This window comes from Neofelis nebulosa, chromosome X (assembly GCF_028018385.1).
Source record: "Neofelis nebulosa isolate mNeoNeb1 chromosome X, mNeoNeb1.pri, whole genome shotgun sequence".
In the NCBI taxonomy this organism is placed as follows: Eukaryota; Metazoa; Chordata; class Mammalia; order Carnivora; family Felidae; genus Neofelis; species Neofelis nebulosa.
The window spans coordinates 86,690,292-86,705,069 of NC_080800.1; the positions used below are offsets into that span (position 1 = coordinate 86,690,292).

General features: G+C 42.7%; 1 protein-coding gene and 1 pseudogene across 2 annotated transcripts; both read right to left on the bottom strand.

Moving 5' to 3' along the window:
• Positions 1–2,149: 2,149 nt before the first annotated feature.
• LOC131502116 (CTD small phosphatase-like protein 2) lies at positions 2,150–7,396 on the bottom strand (annotated as a pseudogene).
• Positions 7,397–8,968: 1,572 nt separating this feature from the next.
• Positions 8,969–14,352, bottom strand: LOC131502616 (nucleosome assembly protein 1-like 1). 2 transcript variants are annotated; one of them, XM_058713477.1, is made up of 3 exons: positions 12,380–14,352; positions 11,027–11,061; positions 8,969–10,593 (listed from the first exon to the last, which is right to left on the bottom strand). In XM_058713477.1, exon 1 carries the CDS (start codon positions 14,299–14,301, stop codon positions 12,388–12,390), a length of 1,914 nt encoding a protein of 637 aa, XP_058569460.1. In that variant the 5' UTR covers positions 14,302–14,352; the 3' UTR covers positions 8,969–10,593; positions 11,027–11,061; positions 12,380–12,387. The 2 variants fall into 2 exon arrangements, with proteins under 2 accessions (XP_058569460.1, XP_058569459.1); XM_058713476.1 differs by lacking the exon at positions 11,027–11,061 and having other exon boundaries at positions 8,971–10,593.
• Between the last annotated feature and the right edge of the window lie 426 nt (positions 14,353–14,778).

Genomic DNA, 14,778 nt, shown 5'->3' on the forward strand with positions numbered 1-14,778 from the left:
CTTTTGTAGCAATGTGAATGGAACTGGAGAGTGTTATGCTAAGTGAAATAAGTCATACAGAGAAGGACAGATTCCATATGTTTTCACTGCTATGTGGATCCTGAGAAACTTAACAGAAGACCATGGGGGAGGGGAAGGAAAAAAAATGGTTAGAGAAGGAGGGAGCCAAAACATAAGAGACTCCTAAAAACTGAGAATAAACTGAAGGGTTGATGGGGGGTGGGAGGGAGGGGTGGGTGGGTGATGGGTATTGAGGAGGGCACCTGTTGGGATGAGCACTGGGTGTTGTATGGAAACCAATTTGACAATAATTTTCATATTAAAATAAATAAATAAATAAATAAATAAATAAATGTTAAAAAATAAATAAATTTAAGGTTAAAAAAAGAAAATGATGCTGCATCTAATATGTAAAATATACAAGTTTTGCTAGTAAGCCAGTAATGTACATAATAACTAGTTGAAATACTCCTCAATTTCCATTTGTCCATTTCTTACTTTCTCATACTATACTTTCTTAACAAAAATATCAAACCACTCTAGAAAAACATTCTGTTCTTTGGTAATCCCTTACAGAAAAGCAGTCTGGGCCTCTTGCAAGTTTCTAGAGTTGAGAGGGAAAGCATTCCATCCCATATTACACCTTCCATTTAAAAAAGCTTCCCTAAAAGGAGACCAAACAATACTATAAAAGTATAAACCTCTTATGGTAGCTCTATTGGAGAATCAAGTCTTAAGTACCACTTATAGCAGAGAAAACCACTGTGAAGACGTATTAACTACATTTGTGGATTGAATGTGTGCTATGCCACAAGATTATGAAGAATATATTAGTAAACAATTACACAGATTTTTACCTTGATTAACACCAAGAGCATACCAGAGGTAATCTCAATCCATGCAGATTAAGTGAAAATATTGAGTCACTGTGCTGAATGCTTCATTCGTGGAGAAAACTAAAGGGAGCAGTAACCAAACTAAGCCCAAAAGGTGGCCAAACTCACTTTCCTTAAAGATTCCTGAGCACAGAGATATCTGAGGCATACCTTTATCTGTTAACTCTGTGTGCTGTTGCAAGATATTACCATTTGGAATATATGCCATCACAATGGTTTAAATCTTTTGAGTATTAGCCATTAATGTATTCTTACCTACTCGGTCTCTTCATTTCTGAAAAGATTTCACCACAGTAAAATATTTTAGAAACAAAGTGTAAATGTGCCTCTTTCTAAATGAAACTTACATGGACTGAAAGTAGAGAGTATTTTTAAACAAATATGCAATATGCAGGCAGAACAAGTGGGCAAATGGCATTCAAGTGTATTGGAAAAAAACAAAACTGACCATTTAAAAACACTTTGAAGTGCCTCAGCTAAAATGCATAATGAAATTCTTTTTTTTTTTTATTTTTTATTTTTTTTTCCAACGTTTTTTATTTATTTTTGGGACAGAGAGAGACAGAGCATGAACGGGGGAGGGGCAGAGAGAGAGGGAGACACAGAATCGGAAACAGGCTCCAGGCTCCGAGCCATCAGCCCAGAGCCTGACGCGGGGCTCGAACTCACGGACCGCGAGATCGTGACCTGGCTGAAGTCGGACGCTTAACCGACTGCGCCACCCAGGCGCCCCATGAAATTCTAATCTAACCCAAGTCAATACATGTTTTTAAAAAGTTATAAATCTTAACAGGAAAAATGAAACAACTTTTATCAGCAATTTCTATTAAGATGAGAATCTTAAAGTAGTAGAAGTGTGGCTTTATATGCACTTAGAACACCAAACAGAGAAAGAAAAACAAGTCCATTTTCATCTTTTTTTTTTTTTTAAATAAAACCCTGTGTGACTATGGGACCAAACTGCTTGTGGCAGAAACATAATTCTATATGAACTTCAGATGTTCTGTACATAAAAAATTCAGAGTTGCATGAGTTCCAAAGGCTTTTTTTGTTTCAGCCTACCTACTCTGCGTATGTAAGCTGAGATAGGTAAAGTTTCTTTCTGCAACCATTGATTATCACTGAACACCAAAATTAAGAAAAGCAAGATGGGTTACAAAATGTAAATTTTCAAAAGGAGTAAGAATGTGTTGCCTTAGTCTAAAAGGGCCCTGTTTTCTCTCTCCCTTCATTGTTTTGAGAAGTCTTTGTAGTTAATCTGGGGAAAGCAAATCATGCAATCAAAATTTTCCTTTGATGTGAAGTTGAACATCATCATTCAGGTCTACAAGCTTCTAAATATATGTAATCACATTTAGGAGTACATTGAGAGTTTACTCTACAAACTAGCTTTCTATAAGGATTCTATTGAAAAGCTGGTATGTAAAGGCTTGTGGTGGTTTGTCAGCTATTACAGTTTTTGAAAGATGTCTTCCAAAGATAAGTTCTTTGTATATGTTGCTTGTAAACAAACACAACTTTCACAGAAAGGCCAGTGCCTCACTAGTTGCCTTTTAGGAGCTACCATAATTAGATAATATCTGCTTATACCCTCTTAAGAGTAGTAAAAACAATAATCTTATAAATCTGAGATATTGGTTTCAAGAATTCCTGGAAGAATAGTCTTAATCTCACATAAATCTGATCAATAGTGTCTTGGATATGGACTGGAAAAGTAAGGTCTGCATCTCTTAGCTCATTTAGACTACAGTGCACTTAGTGTTTAATATAGGTCTAAAAGTAGGCAGAATTCCAGTGTGCTTCTTGTTTTCAGTAGAAAAGTAGATTTCCAATTTAATTGTTCTTCTGTTAGTCGTCGAACATATTGCATGACATAATAAAGATCTAATACTTTCCAGTCCAACTCACAGATGAATAACCACTATCTAGATAGTGGTGAGATATCCCAAAGAACTGTTTCTTCTGCTTCCTCTGAAACATTATTTATTGATAGCCTCCCTTGAACTGCTTGATTTGAATTAACTGCTCCATTAGTTGATTCAGGACTATCAGAAGCAACCTCATCCACTTGTTCCTTATCAAGTGTTTTTACTATCTCTTCAATTTTGCAGCCTGTCCTGGAGAATCTGATCCTGATGTGTCAGTTATTCAATGCTAAAAAAAGTGGAAGATAGGAGGAAATAGGGACCCCAAAATTTATTCCATGCGAGATTGCCTGAGAAAGGATTATGTCCTATTTTCCAGTTTGCTTTACATGTTTATTTGTCATTTCATAACTACCAGCATTTGCGATACTTGTCAGGCCTTTCTTGTGCTCTTGGTGTTGATGTGTTCAAATTATTGTCCATATGAAGTCCAATTCTACTTTGTTTCAATGGATTTTCTCTCTCGTGAATGTGCTTCCTCTAATGATTTGATAAATTTATGTTAACAAGCTGATTTCATTCTTTGGTGGATTTTCTCCTCCTGAAAGCAGGCTTTCCTAAAATCTGAGTATTTCATTTTTGCTCAGGCAGGACATATTGCCTGTATTTGATTTGATGGCAAAAAGGCTTTTCTTGTTCTCACCTCATCTTTTTTAAAAAGTTTATTTATTTTGAGAGAGTGAGAGCTGAAGCAGGGGAGTGGCAGAGAGAAAGGGAGAGAGAGAGAGAATCCCAAGCAGGCTCCCCTCTGTCAGCACAGAGCCTGACTCAGGACTCAATCTCACGAACTGTGAGATCATGACCTGGGCTTAAATTGAGTCAGACACTTAATCGACTGAGCCACCCAGGCACACCTCAACCTCATCTCTTATGGGTGCTTCATGTAAACCTGTGCTGGCAGAAATATATCCTCAGGTTCCACCCAATCCTCAGCCCGATAGCTTTCATTTCCTTGCCAGATTGCAAAACTATTCCAACTGATCACAACCTCCTGTAAAAATTAAGGGTCACCCCAACCTCTTGTAACTATAAAGCCTGCCTCCCACAGTCTCTGCTAAGCCACTATGTTTTCAAGTGCAATTTTCACGTGGCCTTGTGTGTACTGGAATGATTTCCTTCAGGGCTGTATAATTGATTAATAAACTTAAGTTTTAGTTCATCTGCCTGGCATCAGGTGTTGTGCATTTGGCCATCGCATACTGTTTAGGGTGGAACATCCCTTTCTCACCAATGAGGTGAATAGGAGTAAATCAAAACTGGGGTCAGACTTCCTTGTTCCTTTGCACGTCTCTTAATCTTTTGTGGGAAATTGCACATTTGAGATAATATGTTGTAGCAACTCTGGCTACTGACTCCTCCTCTGGTGCTTGTTATTGTTCTTTGCTTTTCTATTTATTTGCTTAATGACTGTTTGGATTATTTTGGAAGTCTATTCCACCTCCCCCAAAGCATGAAACCTCTGATTTACCTCCTCAAGGAACCAAGCACAGGCTTGGATATGCCTTCAATCACTCAAGGATGAGTATTTTTTGCAAGGCTACTTTTGATTGTCTCTTTCCCTGACCACACTCAGCTGGTAATCTTCATGAGTTGCAGGATTGGGCATAAATTGCTCAATAGACTGAACCAATTAAATTTGGGTTCCTTTGATGGGACAGTTTTCAGGCTAGTATTTGTGATTTGTTCTCACCCCAGTGGGGCTCTTCCTAGTTGTACATTTCCCTGGTTCTCTCTGGCAAACTAGCTTTCTTTTTTAAATTTTTTTTTAATGTTTATTTATTTTTGACAGAGAGAGAGAGAGAAAGAGGAGGGGGGGCGCACACAAGGGGGGGAGAGGCAGAGAGAGAGTGAGACACAGAAAACAAAGCAGACTCTTAGGCTATGAGGTGTCAGCACAGAGCCTGATGTGGGGCTTGAACCCACGAACCGCAAGATCATGACCTGAGCCGAAGTCAGACACTTAACTGACTGAGCAACCCAGGCACCCTGGTAAACTAGCTTTCTTACAGTTTAGTTTTTAATTTGAATAATTCTACTCACTTACTCTTTTTTGCCAGCTCTTCTTTTATTCATTTTTTAAAATATAATTTATTGTCAAATTGGTTTCCATACCACACCCAGTGCTCATCCCAACAAGTGCCCTCCTCAGTGCCATCACCCACTTTCCCCTCGCCTTCACCCCCCATCAACCCTCAGTTTGTTCTCTGCATTTAAGAGTCTCTTATGGTTTGCCTCCTTCTCTCTCTGTTTGTAACTGCTTTTTCTCCCTTCCCTTCCCCCATGGTCTTCTATTAAGTTTCCCAAGATCCACATATGAGTGAAAACATATGATATCCGTCTTTCTCTGACTGACTCATTTGACCCAGCATAATACCCTCCAGTTCCATCCACCTTGTTGCAAATGGCATGATTTCATTCTTTCTCATTGACAAGTAGAATTCCATTGTATATATAAACCACGCCTTCTTTATCCATTAATCAGTTGATGGACATTTAGGCTCTTACTCTTAATTGCTCTTAACCACAAACTATTATTTTTGAGAGGGCTATAAGCTTCAACTTCTTCATCGTCTATTGCAAATTGATTCACTTCCCTTGGGAAGAGATGCAGAGCCCTCTGTTTAATGGCCTGCTTCTTGGGAAAAAGTCTATGAGCTATAGATGAGGAACTGGGAATGGTGTACTTCTTAATGGATAACACTCCTGCTTTGGGAGCTGCTGATTCAGTGGAGGGGGACAGTAGTTTCACGTCTTCTTGGTTTGACTCACCTAGTGTGGAATCTCTTACTAAACTGGGGCCGCAATATTCTCAGTTGTGCTGCATCGAAGGCAATCCTATAGGGGGAAACTGCATGGAAGACGGGAACCCCACCTCGGACTATACTCACCTAGACTTCACGTCAGCAATAGGTAGCTGGAGCAATATGAGAAATGTTGATGCTCTGCCTTTTCTGGAAAGATCACTCTGGGAGAAGGGGGGAGAAGGTACCCTGCTTTCTTGGCTGTACCAATTTGGAGTTTCTCTCTTGCTGACAAAAGAGGGAAAGAGGGGGTATAGGTTTTGGCTCAAATGCCACTGGTTCTCACTGTCCTTATCAATTATTTGTGTTTACTTATTTATTTTGAGAGATTGAGAGAGCACGCGCATGTGCTTGAGCAAGTGGGGGAGCGGAGGAGAAATAGGGAGTGGGAGAGAGAATCCCAAGCTCACACCCGGCTTTCATTTGAAATCCAATGTGGGGCTCGAAACCACCGACGTGATATCACGACCTGAGCTGAAACGAAGATTCGGATGCTTAACTGATTGAGCCACATAGGCACCCCACGGCCCTTATCAGATTTTAGCAGATATTCTTGAATAAATGTTTCTTTACTGGCTGTATGCCCTTAGGAGCATTTCTAGATAATTTATATTGTTTGATTAAACAAACAAACAAACAAAAAAACACAAAACTAATTTTTACCAGTTTCATTGGGGAGCAGATTCATAGAGCTCCTCAGGTTATCATGACAGTAGTGCAACATCTAGCAATCTTTATTAGTCACCTCCTTAAGGGCCTGTTCTACCTCAAAATGCCAGCAGTGTGAGAATGTAAGGGGGCATGAAATGGTCACTGAATGCTATGTCCATTCATGCACTGTTACATCACCCTCACCATGGGCAGCAATGCTTTGTCTGCATGTAAGTGTCCCAATTATCACAAAATGTGGATGTTCTTGGACTCAAGAACTACCAGTATGTGGCTAGAATCTGCCACTCACATAGGGATGGCACTGCATCAGTGGAATACATTTCAATGTCTGGTAGATACCAGTGATAGCCACAGAATGGCAGCAGAGAGCCCCTGTAGTCCATTTGTTAAGAATGGGCAGGAGGAACCAGGGCACCTGGGTGGCTCAGTCAGTTAAGCATCTGACTTCAGCTCAGGTCATGCTCTCATGGATCTTGGGTTCAAGACTCGCATCGGGCTTGCTTCAGATTCTTCGTCTCCCTCTCTCTTTCTCTCTGCCCCTCCCTCGCTCATGCTCTGTCTCTCCCTCTTAAAAACAAATAAACATTAAAAAATAAATAAAAAAAAAAGAATGGGCAGGAACCTTTCCTTGAGCTCTATGTTTTAAGTATTTGTCATACTTTACTGTACTATGAGGGGAGAACCAAATGGAAAACACCACGATTAGTACAAGGGCAGTGGACAAGTACACAACCAGGAACTCATCTGTTTCCTCTGATGTAGTCATGTGGTTGCCTTGAAGCACCACAAAACAGCAGTGAGAGGGCCTGATGGCTCATGGTGGGGTAAAGTTAACCAAATGTTTAACGTGACCCACCTGTAAGATTTATAAAATTTGCAAGGTCGGAGGCAATACTTCAGTTGGGGTCCTACATGCCATATTCCTAATTATTCAAAATGTTTAATTCAACCAATAAACCGTTAAAACATGTTACATCTCCTTCCATGACAAATAGACTTTCATAATGGCCTGAAAGGTCTGGTTTGGGTTTTGAATTCATGGACTGCTTTACCTTTTGAGCCTTCAGTGTGGGAAGAATTACCACCAACCTTCCAGGCCCATGGCCCTGGACTAGGCCTCAGGCATTCATTCACCAGTCTGCATTTTCTTCCCACCCCGAGTTTTATCCCCCACCTTTGAGGACTCATTTGTATGTATGTGGACAACCTGGGCCAATCATTAACTGTTCCTCATGTACAGCCCTGCTCCTGCCATAGCCACCTGGAAGTACATACACCAACAAGGCTGTTAAGCCACAAAGGACAGCCCCAACAAAGGGCATGCTGGTGCTGGAAGCAGGCTTGGGTCCATTTGGATGAGGAGTTCTGGTGTCCCAGGTATCTCAAGGATGATATGGAGGAGGCTAGGACACTGCGTGTGCATTTATTCCTCTGGCCCCGTGGGAAGAACATATTGAGAAGAGAACCAAAGGGAGTCTTCAAAGCATGAAGTTCAGGAGACGGGCCTCTCTTGATAGGGTCTAAGAAAAATGTTGTGTTTAATAACTGGTACACCATGAACTAAACAATCAGAAACAAAATGAGGGCCTTCAAATCGCACTACATGGATAGCTGTCTATTTGCCCCACCCTTTCCAACTGCTTAATGCTGAGAAAGAGCACTGTATGTTCTCTCACCATGTAGTTCTAGTCATAAGGTGTACTACGTGATAATACGTTTTAAACTGCCAGCACTGGTGAAAAGAAAAGTTTTTGGATGCATTACATTTAGTCACTTTAATAAACATTAATTGAGCACCTATGAAGATGGAGAACAGAGTGCTTGATATTTGGGGAAGGAAGAATAAAACCTTCTAAGTTTGTTGGTGTACCTGAGTGGCACAGTCCGTTGAGTGTCCAACTCTTGATTTCAGCTCAGGTCACGATCCCAGGTTCATGGGGTCGAGCCCAGCGTCAGGCTCCAACACTGAGTGTGGGGCCTGCTTAAAATTCTCCCTCTCTCCCCAGGGCACCTGGGTGGCTCAGTTGGTTGAGTGTCCGACTTTGGCTCAGGTCATGATCTCACAGTTTGTGAGTTCGATCCCCACACAGGACTCGCTGCTGTCAACTTGTCAGTGCAGAGCCCACTTAGGATCCTCTCTCCCTCTCTCCCTGCCCCTCCCCTGCGTGTGCTCTCCCCAAAATAAGTAAATATTTAATAAAAGATTCTATATCTCTCTCGTTGTTCCTCTCCCCAACTCAAGCTCTATCTCAAGTTAAAAAAACAAACCTTCTAAGTTTGCAATTATTCAGGATTTCACAATCCATATGAATAGGGTCAAGAGGGGTGGAGCAGTAAATACACATATATAGATTTTTGCAGTATTAGTTAGAACATGAGATGTGCTACCACACAATAGGAAAGAAAGAGATATTGATGGAAAATACAAGCACCTAGGCAGCTTTACCTAAATGTAGGAACAGGATCTTCTATCATCAAACCTCTGGCCTTTCTCTGATCCTCCACTCTGGTAAACTAAGACTTCATTTTCCTTAAACAGCTTCCAGATAATAGGCCCATTTTCTCCCTTTCCTCTTTTAATTCATTGCCATTTTTATTAGGAAATATTTCAGATGTACACATCTGTCTATGGTACCGACAACACTACATCCATTTATCCACCGCCCCACTTAAGAAATACATTACTAATACAGTTGAATCCCACTGTGAGCCTATAGTGCGTTAAACTGCATCTTCCAAAAAGAGATTTTCAAGTCCTAATTATCTGTTCCTTGTAACTGTGACCTTATTTAAAAAGGGGGGTCTTTGCAAATATAAGCAGGTTAAGGGACACAAGATGAGATCATCTTGGATTAAGGGTGAGACTAAACCCAATGATTAATGTGAGTGCAAGACAAAGGAGAGGGAGGATTGAGTTACCGACACACAGGGAAGGTCATATGAAAACGGAGGCAGAGATTGGAGTTATGGTGCCACAAGCCAAGGGGTTCCAGGAACCACCAGAGTCTGGAAGAGGCAAGGGGTAGTCTCTCCTGGACCTTCAAAGGAAGCGTGGCTGTGTCCTCAACCTGTTTTCACCTGAAATCAGAACTTCAGAACTAGAGAACTGCCAGAATCAGCCCCCAGGGTGTGAGGGTATAGATTTCTGTTCGAAGCCCCCCACTTTGTGTACTTTGTTATGACAGGAGGAAACTAAGATGGCCCCTCCCCATTTGAATTCTCCTCTCTCCCTCTACACAATACATAACCACTCTCCTAGAAAGCTCTTTTTTGTTCCATTACATGCCTCTCTGCATGCTACATATGCATGCATTGCTCCAGTGCATGCCTTTTACCACATATATATGTATCCATAATAAGTATGTTTGTTTTGCATGTTTTGAAAATTCATATACATAGTGTCATAATGTTTCTATCCTTCTGGAATGAGCTTGTTCCCTTATCCATTATTTTGAAATACCACCACCCAAAGTTTGTCCTTCTAGGAGGTCTTTCTGTGTGTCCCAGGCCCTTAAGAATTCCAGTCTCATCCCCAGCTCGGTCAGTCCTTACTGTCTACCTGAAACATCCTCACATCAGTGAATTAATGCTGCTCCTACCACAGGTGAAGCTTGAGGTTTCCCCTCATTCATTGCTTGAAATGTGTGGTTCTCAAACATTACTGAGATTCGGTACCACCTGGGTGGACTTGCAACACTGGGACTGCCGGCCCAGCATCAGGATTACCAAGTCAGTAGGTATGGAGTGGGGCCTGAGAATTTGCATTTCTAAAAAGTTCCCGAGTGATGCTGATGTTGCCGGTCCACACCAGCCCAGTACAACCCAGCACCATCTTGTCTCTAGGTAAGCTAGGTCATCCATCAGGTACTTCAAAAACATGCAGTAGGGACAGCCTTCATCTTTCTTTATATAAATTCTTTATAATTTTGTAATTAATTTGAGGATGCAATAAAAGAACTTAAAACAGGCTTACCAAATGGTTGAAAGTGATTCCTTTCAGTAATAGTAAGGTGGGTCAAAACAAAAAGATACAAAGATAGGTTTGAGTCAGTGTTCTATATCTAAAACCCTGCAGCTTATTCATTTTAAACAGGCTTTCATTTTTAATTTGAACAAATGTTGTCATATCTCTCAAAGGTGTAAAAAAAAAAAAGTGACATCGCTTGTTTAGTGATAAACATTGGAACAAAACCAGTGGTGATAAAATTTCCATGGACAACTTAAAACCAGAAAATCTCAATTCATTGTAGAACAAACTCATTGTGGCTTCCTTCGTTCATGCCTTTCTATGCCTTCAAACTGTAGAAGAAATAAGAGACAATAATTGAACTCGATTAAAATGCACCAGTGACTTTCTAAGTCTAAGAATAGGCAATCCTATGTATGTCTGTGCTAACAGGAGAAAACATGTTTTCTTCTTGTAACCCAGACACATGGGTATTAGGGTGATCTTGCACACCTGATGTCCTCAATTCTGTCACACACCAACCTCATCTCCTATTTCCCAAACACCAATAAGGCTTGTCCTGTTTTGTTTTGACAGAACATTCTGGTATTTAGACATTTCTTTCCACTTTAAAAGACTCTTCTCTATCCATAAACTATCGTCTCTTCTTGGGATCCTAGATCTCAAGTCACAGTATCCATAAAAGGAGAAATAAAGAGCCAAGAACAAAATATGCTGAATGTAGATCAACTTAATTATCAATCCAGAGATAAACAATAATCTTACCATGACCATTGTTTCTTTTTTCTTTTCATTGTCCCCTAAAATATAAAAATTTACAACTGAATAAATGGTTAGGTAAAATCATTAAATGTGGTCCTAAATAGAATTCTTATGATAACCTGTGTAAGTAGTCGCATTCTCAAAAGAATTCTCTCCTTGGGGCGCCTGAGTGGCTCAGTCTAGTGACTGACCGACTCTGGATTTCGGCTCAGGTTATGATCCCAGGGTTGTGGGAGTGAGCCCCAAGTCAGGCTCTGCACTGAACTTGGATCTTGCCTAAGATGCTCTCTCTCTTCCTCTCTGTCCCTCTCCCTCACTCATGCATCTCTCTAATATAAAAATAATTAAAAAATAAAAAAGAATTGTCTCTTCGTTAGTCTAAGAGAACTTATTTCTCTGGCTGACTGACGAAGGCCCAGCTAGTGTTCATTCAAGTCCCTTTAGCCCTTTGTTCTGGTAAGTGTGGTGTTCGAAACAAACATTGGTCTCTGCCGCCAGGGCTGACACATTTCTCACTTGTAGAAGACTTACAGCTATAACTGAAAGGACTTGTAACTATGAATGAAGTACATTACAGAATGTGCTACATTCTGTAACAATATACATCATTAACATTACACTGTCTGGTAGAACTAAATGTTTGACATTGGTTTTGTTATTTACTTTACTGGGGAAAGGTGTGCTGTTTTGAAGGGACACATGCACACCCATGTTTATAGCAGTACTATCAACAGTAGCCAAAGTATGGAAAGAGCCCAAATGTCCCTCGATGGATGAATGGATAAAGAAAATGTGGTATATATACATATATACATATATATGTATATATATATATATATATATATATATATATACATGTATGTATATACACATACACACACACACACACACACACACAGTGGAGTATTACTCGGCAATCAAAAAGAATGAAATCTTGCCATTTGCAACTATGTGGATGGAACTGGAGGGTATTATGCTAAGTGAAATTAGTCAGTCAGAGAAAGACAAAAATCATATGACTTCACTCATATGAGGACTTTAAGAGACAAAACAGATGAACATAAGGGAAGGGAAATAAAAATAGTATAAAAACAGGGAGGGGGACAAAACAGAAGAGACTCATAAATATGGAGAACAAACTGAGGGTTGCTGGAGGGGTTGGGGGAGGGGTGGGCTAAATGGGTAAGGGGCATTCAGGAATCTACTCCTGAAATCATTGCTTCACTATATGCTAACTAATTTGGACGTAAATTTTAAAAATTAAAAAATAAAGTTAAGAAACAAAAAAGAAATTCAGAAACATAACTGATGTATGTGAGGCACAGTTGGGTGACACACAAAGCTACACACAGATACCTGGGTTCTCAGGGATTGCTCTCTTCTGGGTCCAGATCTTTTTCAGGTCCTTTTTCAGGTTCTTCACTTCTCATCACTTCTCCTTTCTTTTCCTCGCCTCCAGCTTCTTGGACCTCATCATCAGAGCTTTCATATTTATACCCACTGGCTTCATTAGTGAAGAATAATACGGACTTCGGGACCAGAACTTCACGGAAAAAATAGCCCAATTTATAATCGGTGGCCACATCCAGTACTCTGCCCTCAGGATAATCAGGAGGATAGAAGTAGGTGAAGAAGGAACAGCTGGGCATCTTCCTAGTGGTTGATACACTTCTTCGGCCCTCACACTTCCGCAGCTTGGTAGTTTTCACGGTGACATTTTTCCCCTCTTTCCAGTAGATCTCACACCCTGTGCTACCGATAATTTCTGGCCCTTTGGAGAAGAAGGGGTCAGAATCATCTGGGTCTGATCGCACTCGGTATGTTTTCGTCAGGACTTTGTTGAAAAAGTATTCGTTTGACTTAAAGATAAATTCTATGGTGAAGCTCATTGGTTCCTCAACTTCTGAAAATTTAATTTTTACATCTTCCAAGTGTTGTAGTACAAGCTCATCATTTCTTCGGATCATCCTACCAAGCATCTTCACATTTTTAAAAGCCATCAACCAAAAGTGAGGTATGCCATCTGCTTGCCCTTTTCCTTCAGGCTCTCTTTCCATTTCCCCCGCCCCGCCTTCCTGAACACCTACTTGCCACTGACGTTCGCCTTCTGTGGGCTCATGGATTGCATTGATGATCTCCGATCTCTTATCAGACAGAGGTTGGTAGAAGGCAGCATACTTTTTCTCAAGATCGTGGAGATCTTTATAGAACTGAGCTTCTACTTGCGCATATTGGGCCTGAAGGTTTTTGAGAGCGAGGACCCGCTGCTTCACCGCTAAAGGGAAGTGCTGAGCACTGCCTGCCTTTGAGCTGGGTGCCCCAACGGGAGCTGCAAGGGCCTGAGGACTTGACGGCCACTCGCCAACCTGGACCTTGGCGGGTGCACAGGCTCCAGCCTCCCAGAACTCAGAGGCATCACCCAGGGCCTCGTTTTCTTTGACCTGGGCCTCTGCTGCAGGTTCCCCGGCCTTTTGGGATGCAGCCCCCTCTTTTGGTTCCTGCGGCCCCAGCGGCGAGGTGCCCTCTGCCAGGGACTCACCCACCCCGACCTCTGCTTCCTCTCTCGGGTTCTCCTGATCCTGGGGTGCTGGTCCCTCTCCAGGGTCCTGGGATTCCCGGGAGTGGCTGCTGACCACCACGCGGCCTTCGTGGGGCCCAACCAGGACATGGTCGTTATCATGGATACGGTGTAGAAGAAAATGGACCAGAGTCCTGAAGAGGGGCCGAAACTGTGCCACGGGGGGCTCGGGAGCACCCGCAGGGAGGACTTGTGGGCCCTCTTGGCCATTGCTGTCTTCCTCCTCCTCTTCAGTCTCTTCCTCTTCCTCCTGACTGTCTTCCTGGTTTTCGTCCTGCTCTTCCGACTCATATTCAGACCCCTCCTGGTCCCCAAACTCAAATTCGAAATCTTGAGATGGGTAATCATAGTCGTCCTCGTCCCCAAACTCGAACTCGAAGTCCTCTTCTTCGTCGTCTTCGTCCCCGTCCTCATCTTCGTCTTCCTCCTTGTCTTCTTCCTCTTCCTCCTCTTCCTCCTCTTCTAGCAGCTTTACAACCCAGCTCTCTTCTGCGGCCCAGGTGGCCTCCTGCCCATCCTCCTCTTCAGGAAGGGCTCTGGAAACCTCTCCGGGAGGCAGGAAGGCCGCACCCTCCTCGACTCCGCCCTTCCCTTCTGAAGGTGACCCCCGGACCCCGAGGGGCCTGGGGTCCTGGCCTGCCCCATCACCAGCTTTGTCCTGGCCACCTAGGACCAGGTTTTGCTCCTCTGTGGCAGCCATGGCAGGAGCGACTTGCCAGTCAGTGCCTCAACTGGAGCTTTGACTGGACTGCAGTCCGCTGAAGTGACTGCCCTCAAGGGGAGGCTGTTGGCAGCAGGGCCTGTGCCGAGCCGGTGGGGGCGGCAGAGAAGATGGCTTCAGAGGACACAACAGTCTGTGAAGGTGCCTGTGGAAGCCCCGCGACACGAAGGGCAGAGGGGCAGCCCAAGGAGCGGCCGAGCCAGACCGCGCCTCAGGTGGCTGTGGACGCGGGGGGGGGGGGGGGGGGGGAGGGAGGGGAGGGGGGGCGGGGGGAGGGAAGATTCCGTTGGGACGGTGACGGGAGGAGGAACTTGGAAGGGTCAACAAAGGGTCACTTCCCCCATCGCCAGCTCGAAGCTCATTTGCTGAGAAGCAATGACTGACATGCCCAGCGTCCAATGAGTGATCGAGGTCCTCCGCTTCCCTCAAGGCTCTAGTATCCTGTGTTACCTTTCA

Coding starts and splice junctions, on each gene's coding strand:
- LOC131502616 (XM_058713477.1), bottom strand. CDS start 14,301: ATGGCTGCCACAGAGGAGCAAAACCTGGTCCTAGGTGGCCAGGACAAA.